Source organism: Trichoderma gamsii (assembly GCF_001481775.2).
Source record: "Trichoderma gamsii strain T6085 chromosome Unknown Scaffold_28.2, whole genome shotgun sequence".
Taxonomy (NCBI): Eukaryota; Fungi; Ascomycota; class Sordariomycetes; order Hypocreales; family Hypocreaceae; genus Trichoderma; species Trichoderma gamsii.
The window spans coordinates 129,174-150,616 of record NW_020171365.1 but is presented as its reverse complement, the minus strand read 5'-3'; the positions used below and the strand labels follow the sequence as shown (position 1 = coordinate 150,616).

At 48.9% G+C, this 21,443-nt stretch overlaps 7 protein-coding genes across 7 annotated transcripts; 3 read left to right on the top strand and 4 right to left on the bottom strand.

Moving 5' to 3' along the window:
* Positions 1-682: 682 nt before the first annotated feature.
* Positions 683-2,574, top strand: TGAM01_v207502 (hypothetical protein; the record flags this gene model as incomplete). Its single annotated transcript, XM_018805538.2, has 3 exons — positions 683-1,112; positions 1,181-1,528; positions 1,586-2,574. 3 exons carry the CDS (start codon positions 683-685, stop codon positions 2,572-2,574), a joined length of 1,767 nt encoding a protein of 588 aa, XP_018661198.2.
* Positions 2,575-2,822: 248 nt separating this feature from the next.
* TGAM01_v207504 (hypothetical protein) lies at positions 2,823-3,803 on the bottom strand (the record flags this gene model as incomplete). Its single annotated transcript, XM_018805537.1, has 1 exon — positions 2,823-3,803. One exon carries the CDS (start codon positions 3,801-3,803, stop codon positions 2,823-2,825), a length of 981 nt encoding a protein of 326 aa, XP_018661197.1.
* A 138-nt stretch (positions 3,804-3,941) lies between these two features.
* On the bottom strand, positions 3,942-4,316 carry TGAM01_v207503 (hypothetical protein; the record flags this gene model as incomplete). Its single annotated transcript, XM_018805536.1, has 1 exon — positions 3,942-4,316. One exon carries the CDS (start codon positions 4,314-4,316, stop codon positions 3,942-3,944), a length of 375 nt encoding a protein of 124 aa, XP_018661196.1.
* A 1,840-nt stretch (positions 4,317-6,156) lies between these two features.
* TGAM01_v207501 (calcium-binding protein NCS-1) lies at positions 6,157-6,945 on the top strand (the record flags this gene model as incomplete). Its single annotated transcript, XM_018805535.2, has 3 exons — positions 6,157-6,301; positions 6,407-6,702; positions 6,766-6,945. The coding sequence occupies 3 exons, from the start codon at positions 6,157-6,159 to the stop codon at positions 6,943-6,945; spliced, it is 621 nt and encodes a 206-aa protein (XP_018661195.2).
* Positions 6,946-7,840: 895 nt separating this feature from the next.
* Positions 7,841-8,952, top strand: TGAM01_v207500 (hypothetical protein; the record flags this gene model as incomplete). Its single annotated transcript, XM_018805534.1, has 3 exons — positions 7,841-7,904; positions 7,976-8,137; positions 8,264-8,952. The coding sequence occupies 3 exons, from the start codon at positions 7,841-7,843 to the stop codon at positions 8,950-8,952; spliced, it is 915 nt and encodes a 304-aa protein (XP_018661194.1).
* Positions 8,953-9,325: 373 nt separating this feature from the next.
* TGAM01_v207499 (3-isopropylmalate dehydratase) lies at positions 9,326-11,863 on the bottom strand (the record flags this gene model as incomplete). The annotated part of the gene is made up of 4 exons (XM_018805533.2): positions 9,326-11,452; positions 11,526-11,600; positions 11,665-11,696; positions 11,764-11,863. The coding sequence occupies 4 exons, from the start codon at positions 11,861-11,863 to the stop codon at positions 9,326-9,328; spliced, it is 2,334 nt and encodes a 777-aa protein (XP_018661193.1).
* A 4,396-nt stretch (positions 11,864-16,259) lies between these two features.
* TGAM01_v207498 (hypothetical protein) lies at positions 16,260-19,461 on the bottom strand (the record flags this gene model as incomplete). Its single annotated transcript, XM_024550113.1, has 4 exons — positions 16,260-16,277; positions 16,334-16,771; positions 16,828-18,639; positions 18,859-19,461. 4 exons carry the CDS (start codon positions 19,459-19,461, stop codon positions 16,260-16,262), a joined length of 2,871 nt encoding a protein of 956 aa, XP_024405133.1.
* Positions 19,462-21,443: the final 1,982 nt, after the last annotated feature.

The window sequence follows — 21,443 nt, the reverse complement described above, 5'->3', positions numbered from 1 at the left end:
AGCTATGGATTGGTGTTAATTATTATGATGATGAGTCCAGCAGGACGAGTTCTAATACTGCATGTAAGTTGCGACTAGGAGTCACCAATTGGTTGTGAAAGCCGTGGAACGTAGGAGCGTGTTAGTTAGCAGATACTGCGACTTAACTCGACTAAGCCTACCTAAGTGGTACGCAAATCAAAGCAATACAACATATAGAAGCGTCACACGAACAAATTAAAAAAAAAGAAAAACCAGCCATATCGCAGCATATAAATGTCAAAATTCCGTCGCATCTTTTAACGTGTAAGTGTCTTCGGTGGTTCGGTAGAAGCAGATGACGACGTCCCGACACTGTCACGTGTAAGAGGTAATAGGAGCTGGGAGCTACCTATCGCGAAATTATGGCAGGGGGGGCATTTTTATACTACCAGGAGCCGCATCTTCTCCCTCAATCACATTTCGAGATCGCCAATTCATTCCCGTATTGGGAGCGAATACGGAGATCTCGAGAAGGAGGAATAAAAAGAGAGAGAAAAGAAAAAGGGAAACGGGGGACATTTGAAAAAGAAAAGAAGCATCGTCTTATAGAGACAAGCTGTTGCTTTACAACCGCATGGCGACCGCCCTCGACAGCCAACCACGCCCTCGCGCACATCGTATAAGTCGCCTCCTTTAATAACGATTTTCGCTTTCGCACCAAATGGCCTACCACCACGTACACCGCGATGAATCCCCGTTCTTCGCCCAGACGGGGCAGGAGCTCAACCTCGACGACAGCGACATGTACGACGACGAAGACGAAGAAGACGAGGATCTGCGGTCCCAGGTCGGTGGTGGCAGTTCGGAGACGTTCGAGATGGTCAGCAGCACGGGCAAAAGACGAGAGGATGCATATACCACAGGAAAAGGCGGCAGCCACAGCAGTGAGCGGCTCGTGGAAGGAGACTATGTCGATGCCGGGCCGTCAACATCGGCAGCGGCTGGGAGAAGCCGTCGTCTGAGCGCCAGCTCCGTGGAGAGCTTCCAGCTGTACACGCCGGACGAGGAAATGACTGTGAGGCGCAAGTTTGACCGCAAGCTGGTGCTTTTCGTGGCGCTGCTATATATGTTGAGCTTCCTCGATCGATCCAGTACGTTGCGCCGCTTTTCCACGACTTCACATTTGTCCATCATCGTTGCAAGACTAACAAAAGCTCAGATATCGGCAACGCGCGCATCGCCGGCATGGACGAAGACCTGCAATCCGACCCCCCTCGCGACAACTGGTACGAATGGGCTCTCACGTCCTTCTACATTGCCTACATTGCGTTCGAGTGGATGTCCCTCTTGTGGAAGCTCATCCCTGCGCACATCTACGTCTCGGTGCTGGTCATGACGTGGGGGATAACGGCGTCGCTGCAGGCCATTACCGTCTCGTATCCGATGCTCATTACACTTCGCGTTCTGCTGGGCATAGGAGAGGCTGGATTTACGGGAGTTCCGTTCTACTTGAGCTTCTTCTATAAGAGACAGGAATTGGCTTTCCGCACAGCCATCTTCATCTCTGGTACGTTTCTCCCTGCTCCCTATCAATAAATATATCCTTCTAACATGACATCTTCAGCCGCACCCCTCGCAACAAGCTTCGCATCGACGCTCGCATGGCTCATTGTAAAGGTCGGCAAGCTCAGCCCCATCGCCCCATGGCGCCTCCTCTTCCTCATCGAAGGCTTTCCCTCCGTAATCGTCTCCGTCATCGCCTGGAGCGTCATCCCAGACTCTCCCCAAACAGCCCACTACCTCACCAAGCGCGAAAAGAAGGTTGCCCGCCTTCGCCTCCGCCATGAAATCCCCTCAGCTTCTTCATCAACAGCCAACAAAAAATCACCCGGCCTCAAGGTCAAAGAGATTCTCTCAGTCCTCCGCGACCCCATCGCTTGGATCACGCCGGCTATGTTCTTCCTCACCAACATGGCCTACTCCTCCCTCCCCGTCTTCCTCCCCAAAATCCTCACCGAAATGGGCCACGACAATCTCACCGCCCAAGCTCTCAGCGCGCCTCCTTACCTCCTCGCCTTCCTCATCGTCCTCTTTACCGCCCACATGTCCGATCGACTCGCCACGCGAACCACCCCCATCGTCTTCCACGCCCTCTCCTCATGTCTCGGCTACACCATCCTCGCCTTGTCCAACGTCCTCCACATCCCGCCTTTTGTCCGCTACCTCGCAGTCTACCCCGCTGCCATCGGCTTCTTCAACGTCGTCACCCTCGTCATCGCCTGGAACATCAATAACCAGGCCAGCCAGAGCCGTCAGGGCGGCGGTTTCGCCCTTATGCAAGTCATTGGCCAGTGCGGACCACTTATCGGCACGCGTCTCTATCCCGATCGTGATGCGCCGTATTATACTAACGGCATGCGAACTTGCGCAGTGGCCATGCTCAGTGTGACCGTATTGGCTGTATTGCTCCGCTTCTATCTGAAGCGTCAGAACCGCAAAATGGACGAAGCCGAAAAAGAGAGACAGGCAGACGGCTCTACCGTCGAAGAAGAGGGCCTGGTTGCGCCTGGGAAGAAGCGAAGATATGCAGATAAATTTCGATACATGCTGTAAAGATGGTAGAGTAATTATTGGTTGGGTGTACAGGTATAGCCTATGATGATGGTCACTAGAGCTTGGAGTTGGTGGAATTTTGGTTAACTTTTCCCTTGAATATTTACAAGCGTTATGTAGACAGACTGCCTCTACACTCATAGAATGAGCATAATACCTATTTTCTCCTATACCAAAGACCTTTGCGTCTTTCTTCATGCCTACTCTGTTCAAAACATCCCCACCGCGCCTCATGAGCGTCGAATGCGTCATCCGTGAGTATGAGTTGCACCGCCCCTGAAATTCATCCATTTAGGCGCCTCATATCGGCTCACGCCATCCCTCCACCAGTCCTCATTCGAACACACCTTGCGTTCTGTCGAAAAGGTTCCGTAGTCCTTTTTGGGTTCTTTTTGGTCGGGGAACATATTCTGGGCCGCTCTGCGGTGGCGAGCTCTCCACGCCTCAAAGATGCCTCGGTCCTGTCGAGTCTGGTGCCTCCACTTCAGCCGGGCCATGTTAAGCCTCTGGCTACCTTGTCGGTAAAAGTCGCTGGCCCATTTCCGTATATCGAATCTCGGACGCTTAGAAAGGGAATTTGTCAGGCTGCGGAGGGAAAAGGCGGATGCCTTGCGCTTGGATTGCCTGTGAGGGTGTCCATGATTCGCGGGTGCGCTTGACGATCTGCTGGCAGGATCAGGGCTCTCAGCCTGATTAGTGGCTTCGTGGGTTCCGTCAAGCTGACCATTCATGTGTTCAGCACTTCCCCTAGTAAGCCCTCCCTTGCTCTTTGCTGAAGCCGGAGTCGAGGGCAGGAAATGCACTCCGGTAGGACTCGGCTGCTGCGAGGCGGAATCGCTGGGGAAAACCTCGGCACTCTCCAACAGTTGGTACTTATTGTATGATGCTGCTCTTGGCCGAACCTGGCCCTGCCACTGAGTAATGGCCGCGATTGCATCCTCCCTAGCTTCTGGAGGAGCGGTGCTACTGCTCTTATCGAAGTCTCCGTCTGACGACAGAGTAGAGCGAAGGTTCGAGAGTCGATCATTGGCCTTGCTATAGCGAGACAAATCCGTAAAGCTTAGCTTATTCGGACGAAGCATTGAATCCGGAGACTGAACTCTGGTAGATGCATGACCTTGGGAGGGATACGAAGAAGACGTGTTGCGAAGGTAACGGTTGATGTTCTTGATATCATCCGTCAAGGACGGAGAGGGATCCGAGTTATCAAGCCTGAGCTCATCAATCATCCTGAGAAAGCGGTCACTGGTTTGCGATATGACTCGAGGCGACGGCATTGCAGGGCTGCTAAGCAGAGAAGAGTCATGGCCTTCACCGTCTGCATCTTCACTGTTGCGAGGGACCGGGGGCGATTTGATGTCTTTCCACTATCGAGTATGATGAAGACCGCCTGTCCCCGAGCCTGGCAGCATGGCAGAGTGGTGCCAGTATGGAAGAGATTTGATGCCCCAGGTTTCAGAGTCTGCAGGATCAAATCCGAGCACGTCTTCTGCCTCTGTATCTATGGCTGTCGGTTTTGGCTTGGGTCCCTTGCAAGACTCTCCATCATCGTCATCGTGGCCTGGCTCCGTTCCGGCCGGCTTTGTTGCTTCAGGAGGGCATGATTGTGGCTGAGATGGAATTCCGGAGGGGCCGAAATGAAATTGTTTTGCTTGTTTGTATCCGAAGCTTTGGCTGCCAGGAAATGCGGCTCCAAGAGGAAGAGGGCTGCGGCGCGAAGGAAGAGTTGAGTAATGAAGCATAGTGATGATACTAGGCAAAGATCTGATAGTGGCTATGAACCAGAAATAATTGTGCTATGAACCGAGAAAATCATACAAGCACATAATTTTATCGAACAAAGGAAGATGATGTAGTATTTGGATCAAACTGGCTAGGTGTTGACCTGATTTAAAGTGGATGCGTGTTGAAAGCAAGCAAGGCAAGAGCTTCCTCCTGTTTGATACAGGTTAACATTGATCGCGAAGGAGCAGTTCGGGCAGCCAATCCGGTGTTGCAGCTGTATTTACGCTCTTCCCTATATAAGCAAAACTATTGACCCCGCTTTTCAACCGATGGGTTCAAGTCTACAACTGGCTTCATGGTCTAGTGGTATGATTCCTGCTTCGGGAAAATAACCTGAAGTCCCCGATTCTTCAGAATCGCCTTTGCAGGAGGCCCCGGGTTCGAATCCCGGTGAAGCCCCATCTTTTTTGCGCTTTTTACTCAACTTGAGTTATGGAAGATATAAGTCTTGTTTTTTTCTTAATTATGTAGCAGCAACTCGCTGTAGATGTCATGAACCTTGAGCTGGAATGGCATCTTCATGATGGTTGGCTGTTCTGTCTTGATAAGCATTGTTCATCAGCTTCAGCCATTTTTGGGCAAAAGCTCCCGCCCTTGGTGCGACAACGCGGCGCCAGCTCTTCCGATGCGACGTCTTCAATTGTGCTGGACCCCGCTGTAAAGGCCCGCTACAGCCCGACGACGCAATGCGCTGACAAACGCTGAAGCCACGCTGCGTGCCTGTACCGACGCTGCGTTATAGGCGCTGCAGCTTCCCTAGCGCTGGATGCGGCTCAACGCACAGGCGCTGCTCCTCGTCACAAGGCGCCTTCGCCTTAATCCATGGCATGGCCCCTCCCTCCTCGGCCCTCTGGCTCGCCTTTCCCCCAGACCATCCCATCGTCCGCTGTCCATTCTAATCTGCCTGCCCAAAACTCCAACAACCACAGACCCTTTTTTCCTGGCCTCGCCCTTCGTTTCCTCCTGGCCCGACCGACTCGCCTGGCCGATCCTTGCCGAAACGGACGCCGCTTCTAGAACGCCGTGCACTGTCCACTTCTTTTGGCTGGTGTGTGCGTGTGTGTTTCCTGATCGACCTCCCACCTGAATTGCCTTCCTACCGATCTACCGACCTACGTATTGTGCGTGTCACCTTGTCGTTGTTTTTATTTGGTCCCGCCCCTCCTCTCTCCCCTTGTGGCCTTGAACTCTCGGTATCGTCCGAGTCTACCCTTGCTCGGAACACTTGTTTGTCCGCCTAGGTTCGACGAACTTGAACTCATACGTGGTAGCAGCCTCGGGATCCTGATATCGCTGCGACAACAGACGCTCCGAAACGAGGGGCAACCACCGATCCAACGAACGTCATCACGAGATCCGGGCGCAAACGCCTCAGACGCCGGACCTGCGAGCACTCAAACGACTCATCGGCCGATTGCGCAATATTACGTCGAAGCCTTTGGATCTGAAATCCTCACCGCGGCGCCCCTCCTTCCACCGTTTGGGGACAGAACTGTGTTCTTCCAGCGAGCTAGCACCGCCTCCTTTTTCGATTCTTTCAAGATCTGTTCTTTCGCCTTAATCGGATCATGGGTAAATCGTGAGTGACGCTGCGCAATCCCCTTCTTTACCGTCTTTTGTTCGCGTATTACAAGCGGAGATGGGCCAAGACTGTTCAAAAAAATGGGGAGGAGAGCGAGGAAGAAGAATGGCTGGCTATATAAACCTCTGCAATGCTGCCCTCTGTCGAAGCTGCCCGGCGTCACCTCATCACCACCACATCATTATCGCGAAACTCCTTTCGTGCATTAGGCGGACATGGCCGTTTTTTCTCCGATTTCTCAATTTTTGACTGATTACGTTGTTCATCGTTTTAGACAGTCAAAACTCTCTCAGGAGCAGCTCGCCGAGCTCCAAAAGTCAACTCACTTCGATAAGAAGGAGCTTCAGCAATGGTACAAAGGTAAGCGGCGTCGGCAGGAGGAGATGGAGAAGACCTGGAGTCCCCTCTGTCCCTTGCTCACTTCGACGAGCGCATGATTCTGACGTTATGGTCTCTCAAAAATAGGTTTCTTGAAGGACTGCCCGTCGGGCATGCTCTCCAAAGAGGAGTTTCAAAAGATCTACCGCCAGTTCTTCCCATTCGGGGACCCGAGTTCGTTTGCAGATTACGTATTCAATGTGTTCGATAGCGACAAGTCTGGTAGTATCGACTTTAAGGAATTCATCTGCGCCCTGAGTGTTACCAGCAGGGGTAAGATGGAGGACAAGCTGGATTGGGCGTTTCAGCTGTACGACATTGACGGCGACGGCAAAATCAGTTATGACGAGATGCTTCAGATTGTAGAGGCAATTTACAAGATGGTACGAGACAGACAATTCTGGGCTTGCTTTCATTCTGAGCATTATTAACGCAGTGAACTCCAGGTCGGCTCCATGGTCAAACTCCCCGAAGACGAAGATACGCCCGAGAAGCGAGTACGGAAAATCTTCGCCATGATGGACAAGGATGAGAACGGCAGCCTGGACATGGAAGAGTTCAAGGAGGGAAGCAAACGGGATGAGACGATTGTTTCGGCGTTGTCTTTATACGACGGGCTTGTGTAGACTGTTGAATGCTGCTCCATTTCTTTTTTTCCATTGTTTCTATTTTTTTCTGCCGGTTTTTTATTGGTATTCCGGGCGACTGGTATTCTATGAAGGAAGCTCTGCCGTTTGTATGTTTTTGCCCAGCTTCTGATGTTGGCTCCCTTCTTACATAGTTTCCTCCTTTGTTTGAGTCCCTACGCTTCTCTTAGGATGATTGTCTGGAGGGGGTGGACAGGATAAGGGTGTATTGGGCTCTGCTGTGAACTAGAGAGGGAACAATAAGGCGGAAATAAGGCTGCCGGGTGTGATTGTGATTTGGGTGTTTTTTTTGTTTATATCCGTATTTTTGTCTTTTGTTTATTAGTCGGTTTTTTGCTTGACTGGTTTACATAGCCTCGTGAAGTTGCGTATCAAAACAGGGAGTAAATCCAACGTCCCGATCCCGCTATAGTGAGTTTGGGGTACTGTATGGACGTACTGATGGACAATACTAATAGATCTCGAATTACCGATAGATCCGTGTTAGATAAGCTTTTAGTGCACAATCAGGATTGATAAAGATCTGACTGCAGCAAAACTCTCGACTTGTACTCTTTTCTTACTCATATTGGTTGGTGCTAGCAAGTCGATTTGTGAGCATGTAGAAAGTGGGGCAGAGCGCTATCCCGAATGATACTGGAAAACGTGGACGCCTCCCTTTTTTTTCCCATGCGAGATATTAATCACGAGATGGACTTTTCTTCTTCTCTCTGATGGCACTTCAGCATGGCGTATTTCTGAACCTTTTGTAAAGCGTTGGTGTTTTTCTTGTATTTGTATTCGTAGTCTGATTTGTTCTTCTTCTTTTTTTTTTTTTTTAATTTTTTTTTTAAAATTGTTGTACTATTAGGTGGACTCGGACGTTGAAGTTCAAATGGCTGATCCTCTCCTGGAACTCATCTCTCGCCTTGAAGATGAAATCCAGGACCCTGATGAAGGTACATTATTATTTCTAACCTTTGCGTATCAATTATATTCCTCATTGCTGACGTTTTCTTCTTGTGATTAGAGACATTTCTTCTCTACTCCAACGACATTCCGTCCCAAGGTCTAGGCTTCATTGACTCTCACGCCTCAGTCCTAGACCTCCAGCTCAACGGAAGAAACATCACTATTCATCAATCTCCTGGAGTACTGGCGTCGTCTCGCAAAGGAGGCACTACAGGATCAGGTGAGCCTCACTTTATTTCTCAAACCAACCGATCACCCCTATATATATATATACATGAACAGATTGCTTGTGTAACATTTCGTATTGTGAAACCTAACAACAGCTAACAAACAATCCAACAATCAGTCCTATGGAAAATCACCCCCCTCTTCGCAGAATGGCTCTCCTCCCCATCAAACATCCTCCTCAACACAATCCTCGCAACTTCCTCCTCATCCTCCATCATTGAACTCGGCTGCGGCATCTCCCCCCTCAACGCGCTGAGCCTCTCCCCAAAAGTCTCGCGCTACATCCTCACCGACCAGCCCTACGTCCAGAAACTCGTCCTGCAGAATCTCGCCGAGAACAAACTCACGGCAAGAGGCGGTAGCAAATCCAACAAGAAGGCGGGCAATAAATCTCCCAGTCCTTCTTCTTCTTACAGCACAACCGCGGATATCCACTTTCAAGTCCTCGACTGGGAGACTTCTCAAGTAACTCCTTCACTTACCAATTCCTCCTCGGTATCTTCCTTCGACGCCATCATTGCTTGCGACTGTGTCTTCAACTACGCCCTGATTCAGCCCTTTGTGCAGACCTGCGCTGATATCTGCAAGCTACGCCAGTCAGATGGTCTCTTGGAGGGCGACGAACTCTCGCCGTGTCTCTGTATCGTGGCGCAGCAGCTACGAAACGACGACGTCTTCAACAGCTGGCTGGTTGCCTTCAAAGAGCATTTCCGGGTGTGGCGGATACCTGGTGAGATGATGCCGGCAGCGCTCCGTCCAGAGGCGGGTTTTGTGGTTCACATTGGGATTCTCAAAGACTCGTTCTAACGTTCTGCCCATATTTACTTCATCAAGGAATTATTCACAAATATTATCAAGCAAAGAGTTTCGAAAATCGAAATGGGTCGTGTTTCAAGTAACTAGGCAAAAACTGAGTAAAGCTCCCTATCTCATATAAACAACGCAATTCCTTTTTGATGCAAGGCCCTCGGCCGATATGGCTCGCTAAATAGGAGCTCATATCCACTAACCCTTCCTCTTGTCATATCAACCCGCACTGGGCCTTTTAATGATAGACTCGACGTAAATATTCGTCTTTTAAGATGTCATGAAACGAGAAAAAAGAAGCCAAACGAGAAATTAAAAGGAAATTTTAGCAAAAGGTCAACAAGAGGAAAGAGGAAGAAAAGAGGCGTTCAGACTACCACTCCAGAGGCTCTTTCTTTTCTTCTCCACGATTTGTCTTTGGCACGGGCACTGCCTTGGCAGCCAGTCGGCCATCCTTGCCTCTCTTGAGATAAGCGGTACCATCCAGCCAAGGAGTATGGATTGATCGTCTCTTCTCAAAATCGACAATCTTGTCATTGAGCTGCATTGTCAGGCCAATGTCGTCAAATCCATTAACTAGGCAGTATTTCCGGAACTCCTCAACGTCGAAAGCGCAGATGGTTTCGCCGGCTGCGTTCTTGATGAGCTGGTTGGGCAGATCAATTTCCACTTCTCTGCCGGCACGTCCCTCAGCGGCGATGGCGTCAATGTCGGCCTTGTTGGAGATTTGGATGGGCAGCATGCCGTTCTTAAACATGTTGTTGTTGAAGATGTCGGCAAATGATGGCGCAATGACGGCTTTGATGCCAAAGTCAAGCAGTGCCCAGGGGGCGTGCTCTCGCGATGATCCACAGCCAAAGTTGGGACCAGTGCAGACCAAAATCTTGGCGCCCCTGTATGGCTCCTGGTTCAGGACGAAACTAGGGTCATCGGAACCGTCAGGAAGGTAGCGCCAGGCGTGGAAGAGAGCTGAGCCCAGACCGGTGCGCTTAATAGTCTTCAGGAATTGCTTGGGAATGATGGCATCAGTGTCGACGTTGGCCCGATCCATAGGAGCTGTGATTCCCTTGAGAGTGAGAAACTTGGGCATGCCAGCGGAATCAGTCTTGGGTACCAGGGTGTTGGTGTGTGGCTGAAGATCCTGTGGCTGGTCTCCAATGATCTCTCGCTCATCAGAATCCTCGACACGCTCATCAACATGAGGGGCCTCAACGGGGGTGCTGGGTGCGACACGAGCCTGGACGTGAGGGCTGGTAGTGTACTCGGTCAGCCTGCGAATATCGGTAAGTCTGCCCGTAATGGCAGCCGCAGCAGCCATGACAGGAGACATGAGGTGAGTTCGACCCTGGGCTCCCTGACGACCTTCAAAGTTACGGTTGGAGGTACTGGCGCAGCGTTCTTTGGGCGACAGGATGTCAGGGTTCATGCCAAGACACATACTGCAGCCAGCCTCTCTCCACTCGAAACCGGCGTCAATGAAGACCTGATCGATGCCCTCGGCCTCAGCCTGCGTCTTGACAAGACCAGAGCCGGGGACCACCATGGCTCGCTTGATGTTGGAGGCAATCTTCTTGCCCTTGACAACGTGGGCGGCAGCCCGCATATCTTCGATTCTCGAATTGGTGCAGGAACCGATAAAGACCTTGTCCACGGCAATCTCCTCCATGGGAGTTCCCGCAGTCAGGCCCATGTACTCGAGCATTCTGCGACCAGCGGCCTTCTTGGTCTCGGTGGCAAAAGTCTCGGGGTCAGGGACCTTGCCGGTGATTGGGACGACATCCTCGGGGCTGGTACCCCAAGTGATGGTCGGGATGATGTCTTTGGCGTCGATGAATACGTCGACATCGTACTTGGCGCCCTCGTCGGAAGCCAGAGACTTCCAGTAGGCAACAGCCCTGTCCCACTCATCGGAGCCATACTTGGGAGCCAAGGGACGGCCCTTGAGGTATTCAAAGGTATGCTCGTCAGGGGCTACCATGCCGGCACGGGCGCCACCCTCGATGGACATGTTGCAGATGGACATACGGGCCTCCATGCTGAGGCCTCGAATAACGGAGCCGCAGAACTCAATGACAGCGCCGGTACCTCCAGCAGTGCCAATCTTGCCAATGACGTGTAGGACGACGTCCTTGGAACTGACACCAGGGGCGAGCTCTCCGTCAACCTGGACGCGCATGTTCTTACTGCGCTTGGTGATCAAGCACTGGGTAGCCAGAACATGCTCGACCTCACTGGTACCGATGCCAAAGGCCAGGGAGCCAAAGGCACCGTGTGTGGAGGTATGGCTGTCACCGCAGACGACGGTGGTGCCGGGGAGGGTGAAGCCCTGCTCGGGTCCAATGACATGGACAATTCCCTGGCGCTTGTCGCCCAGGCCGAAATATGTCAGACCAAAGTCCTTGACGTTCTCCTCGAGAGTAACGCATTGTGTGCGGGAATCGTCTTCCTTGATGAAGGACGCGATGTCCTTGATGCCTTTTCGGGAGGTAGTGGGGACATTCTAGAAGAGGCACAGGCACTCGTTAGCATCTGATCGCATCTCCACGATGAATGGCTTGGCAGATGAGACGTACGTGATCGGTAGTGGCCAGGGTGCAGTCCGGTCTGCGGACTTGGCGGCCGGCATTTTTGAGGCCCTCAAAGGCTTGCTGGAGACAAGATGTTAGCAAGGCGCGTTGCCAATCGGAGATATTGAACAGAGCTGAAACTTACTGGTGATGTCACTTCGTGAACCAAGTGTCTGTCTAATCATCCCCCACTCTGGTTAGTTTAGAGCCTCGCGAAACGCAATGGCAGCACGGCGCAACGAACCGATGTAGAGGAGGATTGTGCCGTCGAGCTTCTCGTCGACAATGTGGCTCGAGAACACCTTGTCGTAAAGGGTCTGCGGCGTTCCTGTTGATACGGGCATTGTGTCGTGGTGTAGGAAGATTAATAGAGAAGCGGAGGATTAGGAATGATGGAGAGAAAAGAAGAGCGACCGAAAGACGCTGCAAATGACGTTTTTCGCTGCACCAAAAGGAGGGGCACGGAAGCTCTGGAGCTGGTGCTGAAGATGATAAGCAGTGATGGAGCTTAAATTGAAGCTGCACTCTGTAGGCCTTTCAGTGAATCAATCAACACAGCTCAATTGGATAAAAGTCTTTGAAGCAAAAAGAAGGAAAGGGGAATAAGAGTCTAGAGAAGCAGAGAACAGAGCGGGGAGAAGAACAACTGCAAATCTCGTCGCTTTATCTCCATCAACGAGGCCTCGTTCAGAGCTCCCAAGTCCGATGTTGACCGGTGGCACGGCTCCGATGATCGGAGAGTCGCCGCATCGCCCTAGCAAAAGGTGCCTTTCTGCCATTGCAAGCCGGTTATGGAGCTTGGAAAAAACCCGGATGGAGCAGGCGATTGCTAAATGGCCGCCGCTGGTTGGCTGCAGCCGGGAATTGCATGGATTTTCTCCAGAGAGGGGCTGTTGCCTCGATCAGCTGCTGATGCAAGGATGCCACGATTTGGGTGCCAAAGAAGCCGATCGAAGCGAGTGTGAGAATTGGTGGTTAAACTTGGCTGTTTACAACATTCGGATAGTATTAGTGGCAATACTAGCAGCCCTTGAGCAGCCTAAACAAGTTAGCGATTACATATGACGGAAGGCACTTACTAAGAAACGTGTTGACTCTTGGAATGCCCAGAATGTGAGTTGTGGCTGTCTTGATAGTGTTCACATGTGTAAGCAGCCTGGGCCGATGAAAATACGCACATGAACAAGAAAGAAGCGTATTGAAAATCTAGAATTGTGACCTTTTGTATAGGTATATAGTGGAAGGAAGAGGCTAAAGTAGCAGCAGCAGCAGCAGCAAAAATTCCCAGAGAAACGAACATCCAACTATCTATATCTACTCTTCTAGGGCGAGTATCTGCGCTATCGCCTCATTTGCCCGCCGCCTTAAACTTCTCTGGCTGAGTCATCAACATTGTATGCATAGACTCACCTGGCTGACCGTCCTGTGTGATTCGAATCAATCTCAGATAGTCTGTGTTTCAAATTCGCCATTCCGACGGGCACATAGCTGCGATGAACTACGTAATCTCGCACCATCAACCGATTGCTTTTGACCTGAAGTGGCAATGACCGATAGCCTCTAGGAATGACTTTCTTCCCGAGTCGTATTTGTAAGTCAGCTCCCTTGGCAATCAAGGCTGATAGAACACGAACTGGCCTTCGAGCCCGACAGCCGTACTGGTATGTCGCAAAGCAGTTTCTACAGCCTGTGTCGAGAAATGTAGAGGCGAGATGCCCGTGGCCATGGAGGAGGCTGTCATACTTGATAAAGACGGACCAGTGCACAAAATCTGCGACAGGCCTAGTCTCTGGTGCTCTCAGAGAGTCTCTGTAGCTTTCAAGCTCTTTGGGGAGAGAAGGAATGGTTCGGTGCTGTTGAATGGGTATCCTTTGTCCCATGAGGTATTGGATGGACTGTTTTTTTGTTTCCGTGGCTGAGCATCTCCGGTTACGACAAAGTTTCTGATAACTCTATGGGTTTCCTCCTGGGTTGGATAAGGCTGTTGCAAGCTAAAGGGCTTGACTACATCTTCTATTAAGTAATGGAGGAAGACAGCAGCAAAATGAGCTTAATAATAAGTCGCTTTATGAAGTATTTGATCTCTCCATGCCTTGAAACAGAACACCTAACAAAGTGACCTACTGTTAGCCCTTTTTATTGTTTTCTTCCTCCATTACGTGACCAAAGACAAAGTCAGGCTTTCAGCCGTATCCAAAACCTTTAAACCTTTTTAGGCGCACGAGGCCCATTAAGTCACCTTGTCTTAACAGTAAGATAATACCTACAGCTATGCTTTATAAAACAGTAAATCTGTAATAGATGGACTTATTTGAAACACGACTTCCAGGCGCTTCGAGGCTGCGGTCGGATTGCAACTTCGCCAGAAACGCACAATAGCTATCGCACTTGCCCGAGCTCCCCTGCTCTTCGAATTTTCGTCGAGTAGATCTCTGGCCACTCGACTATTTCATTTGGCCCGGTTCCCGACTCATAAGTTAGGTAAGGCGCTATCAAAGTCCTAAGATATTATAGCGCTGCAGATCCTTATTATCCTCCGTGAGTAGAGCAAGATTGATAACAGCTGACTGCGTGCATCTTGGCTGGGAACAAGCCTAAACCAGAGAAGTTGAGACGAAAGCTCAACTTATCAAGAGAAAAAGGACGTTGCACGTTGCTGGAAAGCAACGATACCAAAAGATAGAGAGGCTGCTGTATAAGGAAGGTGGAAAAAGAGCTACAAAAACACAGAGCAATACAATCAGCTTCTCCTTCATAGCAATCCAGTACTCTAGGCTGAAGTGATATTGAGATTTAATTTGATATATATGCTTTATCTACATTAGATTACACTTCCTGTGATTACGATGATTCTTCCATCCAAGTGGAACTTCCGTCATTGTTTGATCATCTACACCGTCAACTTCCTCAAGATCACCCGTACCATATAACTCTGATAGTAGCTGAGCCGAGAATTTCAAAATAAAGACTTCCCCAGATCTGCATCCAAATACGATGGTAGATCCTGAAACAGCTGAGCAGATCGGCTGATACTCTATCGGTACCCAGAGTATTTTATGATCATACCAGGTGATCCAGCATCTATCTTGGCTGAGACTTATGCCCTTTTTATAGAGACGGATGTTGTTCTCCACCACAGTCTCGGTCCGAGAAATGTCTACCCCGATCCTCCCAAAGTCGGTATAGATGCTTGATCCATCCGCGGAGAATTTTAGAAGATGTGTTGAGCCTTGGGGAATTTCCTGTAGGCACGAGCCTTGAGCAACACTCCAGAGCCGCAGCGCATCGTCATTCATATTCGTAAATGGATTACGATATTCCCGGTCAATTGTATTGCGCCAGAAACGATCATACTCGCCATAACTCCTGTTGAATAGTCCTCGATCGTTTTCCGAGGTCAAAGCAATTAATTTCGAGTCATCAGAGAATGCTATCCCTCCCATACTGCCTTGATTGCATTCTAGGGTCTGTATGCATTCACCTGTAACCACGCGCCAAATTCGAATTCTATTATCCACTGATGCTGAGGCTATGAGAGCAGAATCATGTGAGAAGGCAATTGATCTAATGAGTGCACGGCCGTCTCCTAGCCTGTGAAGACATCGACCTGTTTTGACATCCCAAAGCCGTAAGATGTAGTCTTTGGATACTGATGCAATAACGGCTGAATTAGGAGAGAAAGCTATTATTCCAAAAAGTCTCTTGTGGGTTTCTAAGCTGTGAAGTCGCCTCCCCGTAGCGACACACCATAGTTGTAAGATGCTACCACCCGCGGTCGAGGCTATGAGCTTTGAGTCGGGAGAGAAGGCTGATAAATTGGGAGAGAAGGCTGATAAGCTATAAAGCCTAAGGAAAGGGTCATAACCTTTCAGCTTGCGAAAAATTTTGCCAGTTTTTGCATGCCAAAGCCATATCGCCGGTCTTTGCGAAACTGACGCCAGAAGAGTAGAGTCATGGGAGAAAATGACTGACTGAACATCGCTTTCATGGCCCTGTAACTGTTGAAGGCAATAACCAGATTGAGAGTCCCAAAGACGAATTATTTTTTCCTTGTCAGCAAACGATGCTATGGTTGTCGAATCAGGAGAAAACATTACTCTCTTGACGTATTCGGTGTGGCCTATGCCTTTGTGCATTTCGTCACTCCAGTCAGAGCGCAGAATTCTGGCCATCTGGCTTGTGTTGCCTTCGTAGGCTATAGTCACAGTTTCGCTGGGCGAGAATCTAATTGCAAAGACATACTTTCCTTGCAGATTGATTTGTTTCAAGCATGTGCCCTTTTGAATGTCCCAAAGTTGAATCATATTTTCGGTCGACACCGATGCTAACAATTTTGAGTCACGAGAATACTCAAGACGTCTTACTGATTCCATATGATCTGCGAGTTTCCGTATAGCTTTGCCAGTATCGATATGCCAAATGACGACGCCACTGGGTGAACCTGATGCAATTGTAACCAAATCATGTGAAAATGCGATACAAGTCACTTCACTTCCATTTCCGAGGAATTCGAGCATATCGAATGGGGGATCAGAGCTCCAACATTTGATTGTGCCACCCTTTAAGCCCATAGCTAAAAGTGATGATTTGTGTGAGAAAGCAATAGACCTGATTTCTTGGTCCGTGTCTCTTTCAAAGCAAGTTGTATGCCTACAGCTCCCGGTGTCGGTGTCCCAAACCATGATTGATTTTCTTCCTAAACACGCCAAGAGGGTCGAATTATGCGAGAACGTTAGAGATTTAAGCCGCCCGACCATACTGGTGATGTGAAAAATGCGTATGGACTGCCCTGTACTAACAAGCCAGAGTCGAACCATGTCGTCTAGGGAATGATGCGATGCGATCATTCTGGAATCAGGAGAAAAGACCACATCAGAAACGTAGGATGTGTGTTCGCTCAATATGTATAAAGAGTCGCCTGTATCGACTTGCCAAAGTCGAACTGTCTTGTCCTCGGAGCCTGTCACTATGAGAGACAAATCGGGTGAGATATCCATCGAGGATATAAAGCTGCTGTGTCCCACTAGCGATTGAAGGCCAGCACCCCAGTTGTTCTTCATCCGTGACTTCATAAAGACCCATCTTGGCTCATGTGCCGCCATGGAATTTTTCACGTTACTACCCGAAGGAGTAAATACGAGTCCGGATGTATAAACCTGTAGCGGTGCTAATGAGATCCCGGGTTTATGGAAGAGGATGAAGCGATAAGCATCCTCTATTAGCTCTGCTAGTTCTCGCATATCGGTTAGTTTCTTTATCGGGTCAGCATAACTTTACCGAGATCGATTGATCGTAGTTCTTGACCTACCACCAACTCCAGCAATCTCTTGACCGATTTTGCCCCAATTGAGATATTCCGCAGCAGACTCAATGCTTCCAGCCAGCATAGATACTTCTCTCTGATAAAAGTCGTGATGAGACCTGCGGCCTTGATTGGTAGACTAGATTGTGTTGATTGCAGTCTCTTTGAATCGCTCAAGTGATCTAACCAGTGAAAGCACAGGTAGCGAATTGGGTCAATCGGGTCCGGCTGCGGTGCTGAGACCTGTTCGATAAGAACTCCTGGCAATTTGAGGTTGTAGATATCGCGTCGTAGCGCCGAAGATAATGTAGCCATTGACATCTCAAAGATCGAATAGTGCAGTTCTTCTATTCCAGAAGGAAATATTTGATGACATGCTTTGTCAAGTAAAAAGTCTTTTGCTGACTGGTGTACCAAGTAGATGATCTCGCCTCTCAGTGTTAAGAAAGAGCCACAGATCTGAATTAAGCCTTCTAAGTCCTCGCTTTCCAAGCCTTTGGTTTGCCCTAGGAAAGTCAACAGCTCTAATCGGGTTAAGGGTCGGTAAGCGACTGCGGTGATGGCCAGTATCATCTTGCATAAGTCTGTCGCCCCCGAATCGTGAACGCTATCCAACATCCGTTGGTACAACGGATCTAGCCCTGGTGGATAGGATATTAGGGTGGCAAATATACGCGTCTTGATTGTAAATTTGGATAATTCTTGACACACGAGAGCCACCCAGAGGAATGTGCCATGCGCGTTTAACGTCAGATACGCTTTCAGTTCATCTTGTTTTGCATCATCGAGGAGAAATTGACATGTTAGCTTTTGCACCTGATGCTGGATGTATGATTGGACAGCAGCTGCAACAGACTCTTCGTTGAGTTCGAGGGAAATCCTGATTTTTCGCAGGGCATTATCGAGCTTTTGCTCAATGTCTGGCCAGTTGCGACTCGAAATGACCCATTTGACTCGTTGGGATGAAGATGACTGGGTGATGAAGTCAAGGAGAAGCGAACGACCGTCTATGCACTCGTCAAGGCCGTCGATTAATAGGATTGCATCTTTCAAATTCTCATCAGCCAACATGGCTGTCAGTATCTCGGACATGGGATACCACGCATTGTGATCGTTGAAGAGATCTTTGCCGCTTTGGTCATATCTCTCCTGGACATAGGAAATTAGAGATGGCCGCTGAACGATGAGGTGCCAAATGAGCCCCCTTAGAACGTTGACAGCTTTTCGTAGTCTTTCTTCTGTTGCTTGGCAAAAGAAATAGGATATGACGCGTGTGTTATCTTGGCTCAACTCATCAATCATCCCACACAAGAGCATTGTCTTTCCTTTTCCAGGATCTCCTTTGATCCAAAGCAGGCGACATTCAGCATCATCCTGCCACTGCTGAAAGTCAGGGTGATTAACAATCCAGTCATATACATCTAAAAGAAGCCCACCCTTTGTTTCCTGAATGCGGATCTTGTCGTTGCGAGGATCCGTAACTCGTAGATTGGCAAGGCATTCTTGATGCTCCTTTTTCCGCAGGAGATGGCTAAGTTGAATACTGGCCACTTTATCAGTCTTGATGTACTGTTCGATCAGGCCTCGGGTGACCGCTGCTGCAGAAGCAGCCGCAAAGTATTGCCACATCCCGTCTTGATGGCCATCGGCGTAGTTGCAGACTCCCTTGATGATAATGCAGGGAAGCTCATCCCACAGCCCAGCGCCTTCCATCTCGAATGCAATAACGCCTTTTTGCCGAGAGATGCGGTCTCGCTCCTCACTTGACCTCACCACTCTATCTCCAGAGCCCACTCGTCCGACGAAGATGGCTGGCGCCTGGGCTTGTTTGAATTGATTATCTAATTCTCATCTCTTCTTTTCTCCATGACGCTCCCGCTTCACGAGAAAGGCATCATCACAGCAGAGCTCGTGGCAATCTTGATTCCGTGTATCATCACATGTCGGGTCCGAATTTGAGTAACAATTCATACAGAGACATGCAGATGGAGAGTGATGCTTGTGTCGATAATTATTGTCAAATAATTTGTCCCTTACGGTTCCAGGATAAGCATAGCTGATTTTCCTCCATCTGTTACTTTGCAAGTCATTAGATTGATGGTTTCCCTGTATTATCTCAAGAAGCTCTGCCGCTCGACTCTCGAGACGCTCCCGTTTAAATTCTGTCTCGAACAAGGCAATAAGACTGCCGATGTTCTTTGTCGGTTTGCCCAAACTAGTCTCAATGGTATCTTTCTCGACAAAGCGGTCAGGGTATTGGTAGCCAAGATCATACTGCACCACCGCCTTGCTGACAATTACATCTCCGAGAAGAATCTCATCACCACTTGTTGTATTAGGCACGCCGCCACAAATTCCAGTCAGCAGCATAAGACTCAGCCTTGGGTAGCTCGATCGAAGACTAGCCGCAGCTCCAGCCGCATTAGCCTTTCCACCGCCGGGAAGTAGAAGAACTACGACGTCAAAATCTGCTATAGATCCCGTCGTATAAAAATTCTTATCGCCAATAGCTCGACCGTAAGCATCTCCAATTTCGTCCCAATGCTGGTCAGTGATGCGGAGGATGGCATCGTACTCAAAGGGACGTGTACAGACTATAGCAATCTCAAAATCTTCACGACCATCAGGTCGAGATGCCATATCGTGAAAAGTTTCGGATAGATAGTTGAGTTTTGCCGATATAGATAGTATAGAAGCAGAGATAAAAGAGTGATTCTACTCTATCAAAAGGTAAAGATTGGGTAGGTAGTTGGGCGGATATTGCGGGGCACCAATTCGCGATCTGCTTGACAGGCATACGAACCAATCACCTGGGGATAAAAGATACGTACCTGGAACAAAAAGACCGAGGCTACCAATCATAGGTAAGGAATGACGGAACGCAGCGTTCCTTCACAGAGACGCTGTACACGAGCGTCATATAGCAGACGGGAACCATAACTTAGTAGATAGTATCGTTCCCACGACTTACAATATAAGATAGTTTGTTATACTCATTGAATAGAAACTTAGATAACCAGTTGTTAACATAGCACTTTTGGAATAATTAGACTAGTTATTTATTACCTTGTTAGTTACTAGTATTGTGTTCTGCAAGACCTGAGCTGCCGCCCTTCTAGCCGTGGAGAGTACTCCTGGCCTCAGACCTGTCTTCAGGTATTTCATCATTGGCACCACACCTTGTTACGATTTTTGATCCCAAACCTCAATGAGGAGGGATATCTAGTATCTCTACAGAGAGCAAGCCAAGCGAGCCATTGCCCATTAGCTATGTAGACGGGGAGAAAAAAAAAACCCTCTGCCTCAGTCCTGTTTAGGTGCATCACTGGCAACAAGATATCTAATCCCTTTGGTGTACCCCTGTGGTGGTACCTTGCTCTCGGGTGTTACGCTTTCCCGAGCTTCGGCAATGAGGAGAAAGATTCTCGCTATGTGAGGTGAGGGAGGGCATAGCCCATTATATACGTACCGCTACTGGCTGCTAGTGGATAAATCGTATTAAGCTTTCACAAGGCTTGATAGGGCTCCTCTTCGTATAAACTCTATTACGTAGAATTGGCGAGTGGATTCTCAAAAAGAGTATGCCGTATGTTGAACCTCGGCGCATCTTCGTGGTATTATGTATCTATCTAATGGTACCTAGAGGGTATATATTCAGGAGAATACAGATCCAAGAGTACAAAAGGTATCTCTCGCGGCCAGTGTTTGGTCTTAGTGTCTCAAACACCGGGCCTGTCATTCACTGCAGACTTTGTAAACAGCTTTTCATGAAAGGTTATGCGCTTTGAGTCTATTCATCTCTCTTACCATAAGGAGAGCCAAAGGAAGGAGATTCAGAGTCGATTCAGCGAGTCTCAAGAAGCGACAGCAGGCCACCCTGAGAGTTGGACGATGTGGAAGTAGTCACTTATAATATGTACATATCAACCTGGCTTTAGAAGAAAGCCAACTCCCTTCCATAGCTGTGTGTTCAAATTGGAAATTAGCTCCCGTTGAGCCTAGTGATGGGAAAAGCATGCCAAGCTTTCACCTAAATGGATCATCACACTGCATAGCTGCTTCTTGTTAAAAGTTTGGTAGCTGCGGCGCTGCTATTTATTTACATCAACCGGCCGACATGAGACGGCGAACAGAATCTAAAAAAACCTTTAATATCAATACACAAAGCTAGAATATATCTCCAATTCTGAGTGGAAGCCGCGTGATACGTAGGATACTTTGCAAGATTTGAACTCTCAATAGACTTCTTTATTTATGTTGCTATCTGATGCCAACTCCAATGCTCAATTTCGATATACTCCAGTTCCTAACTCCATGCCCTATAACTGCCCACTTCTGAATAAACACTCATGGTTATACTCGCATCTTCTTTCTGACTGAGTGCCTGAATATGCACCTCTCTTGCTGTCAGAGACCAATCGAAACTTTATCCCTCATTGTAGCTTTCCGTGTTGACATATTGTTGATATAATGTTGTCAGGAACGAGCAACTCGGCTTTGCGTATATCTTGTTCAAATCCCCCCTCCCATTCTTCCATCATCACCACTCATCACGGATCTCGCCACGCCATCCTCATATGTCTTTTCTGCGCTGCTTCAGTGCTCTCTCTTGCGGCACTGAG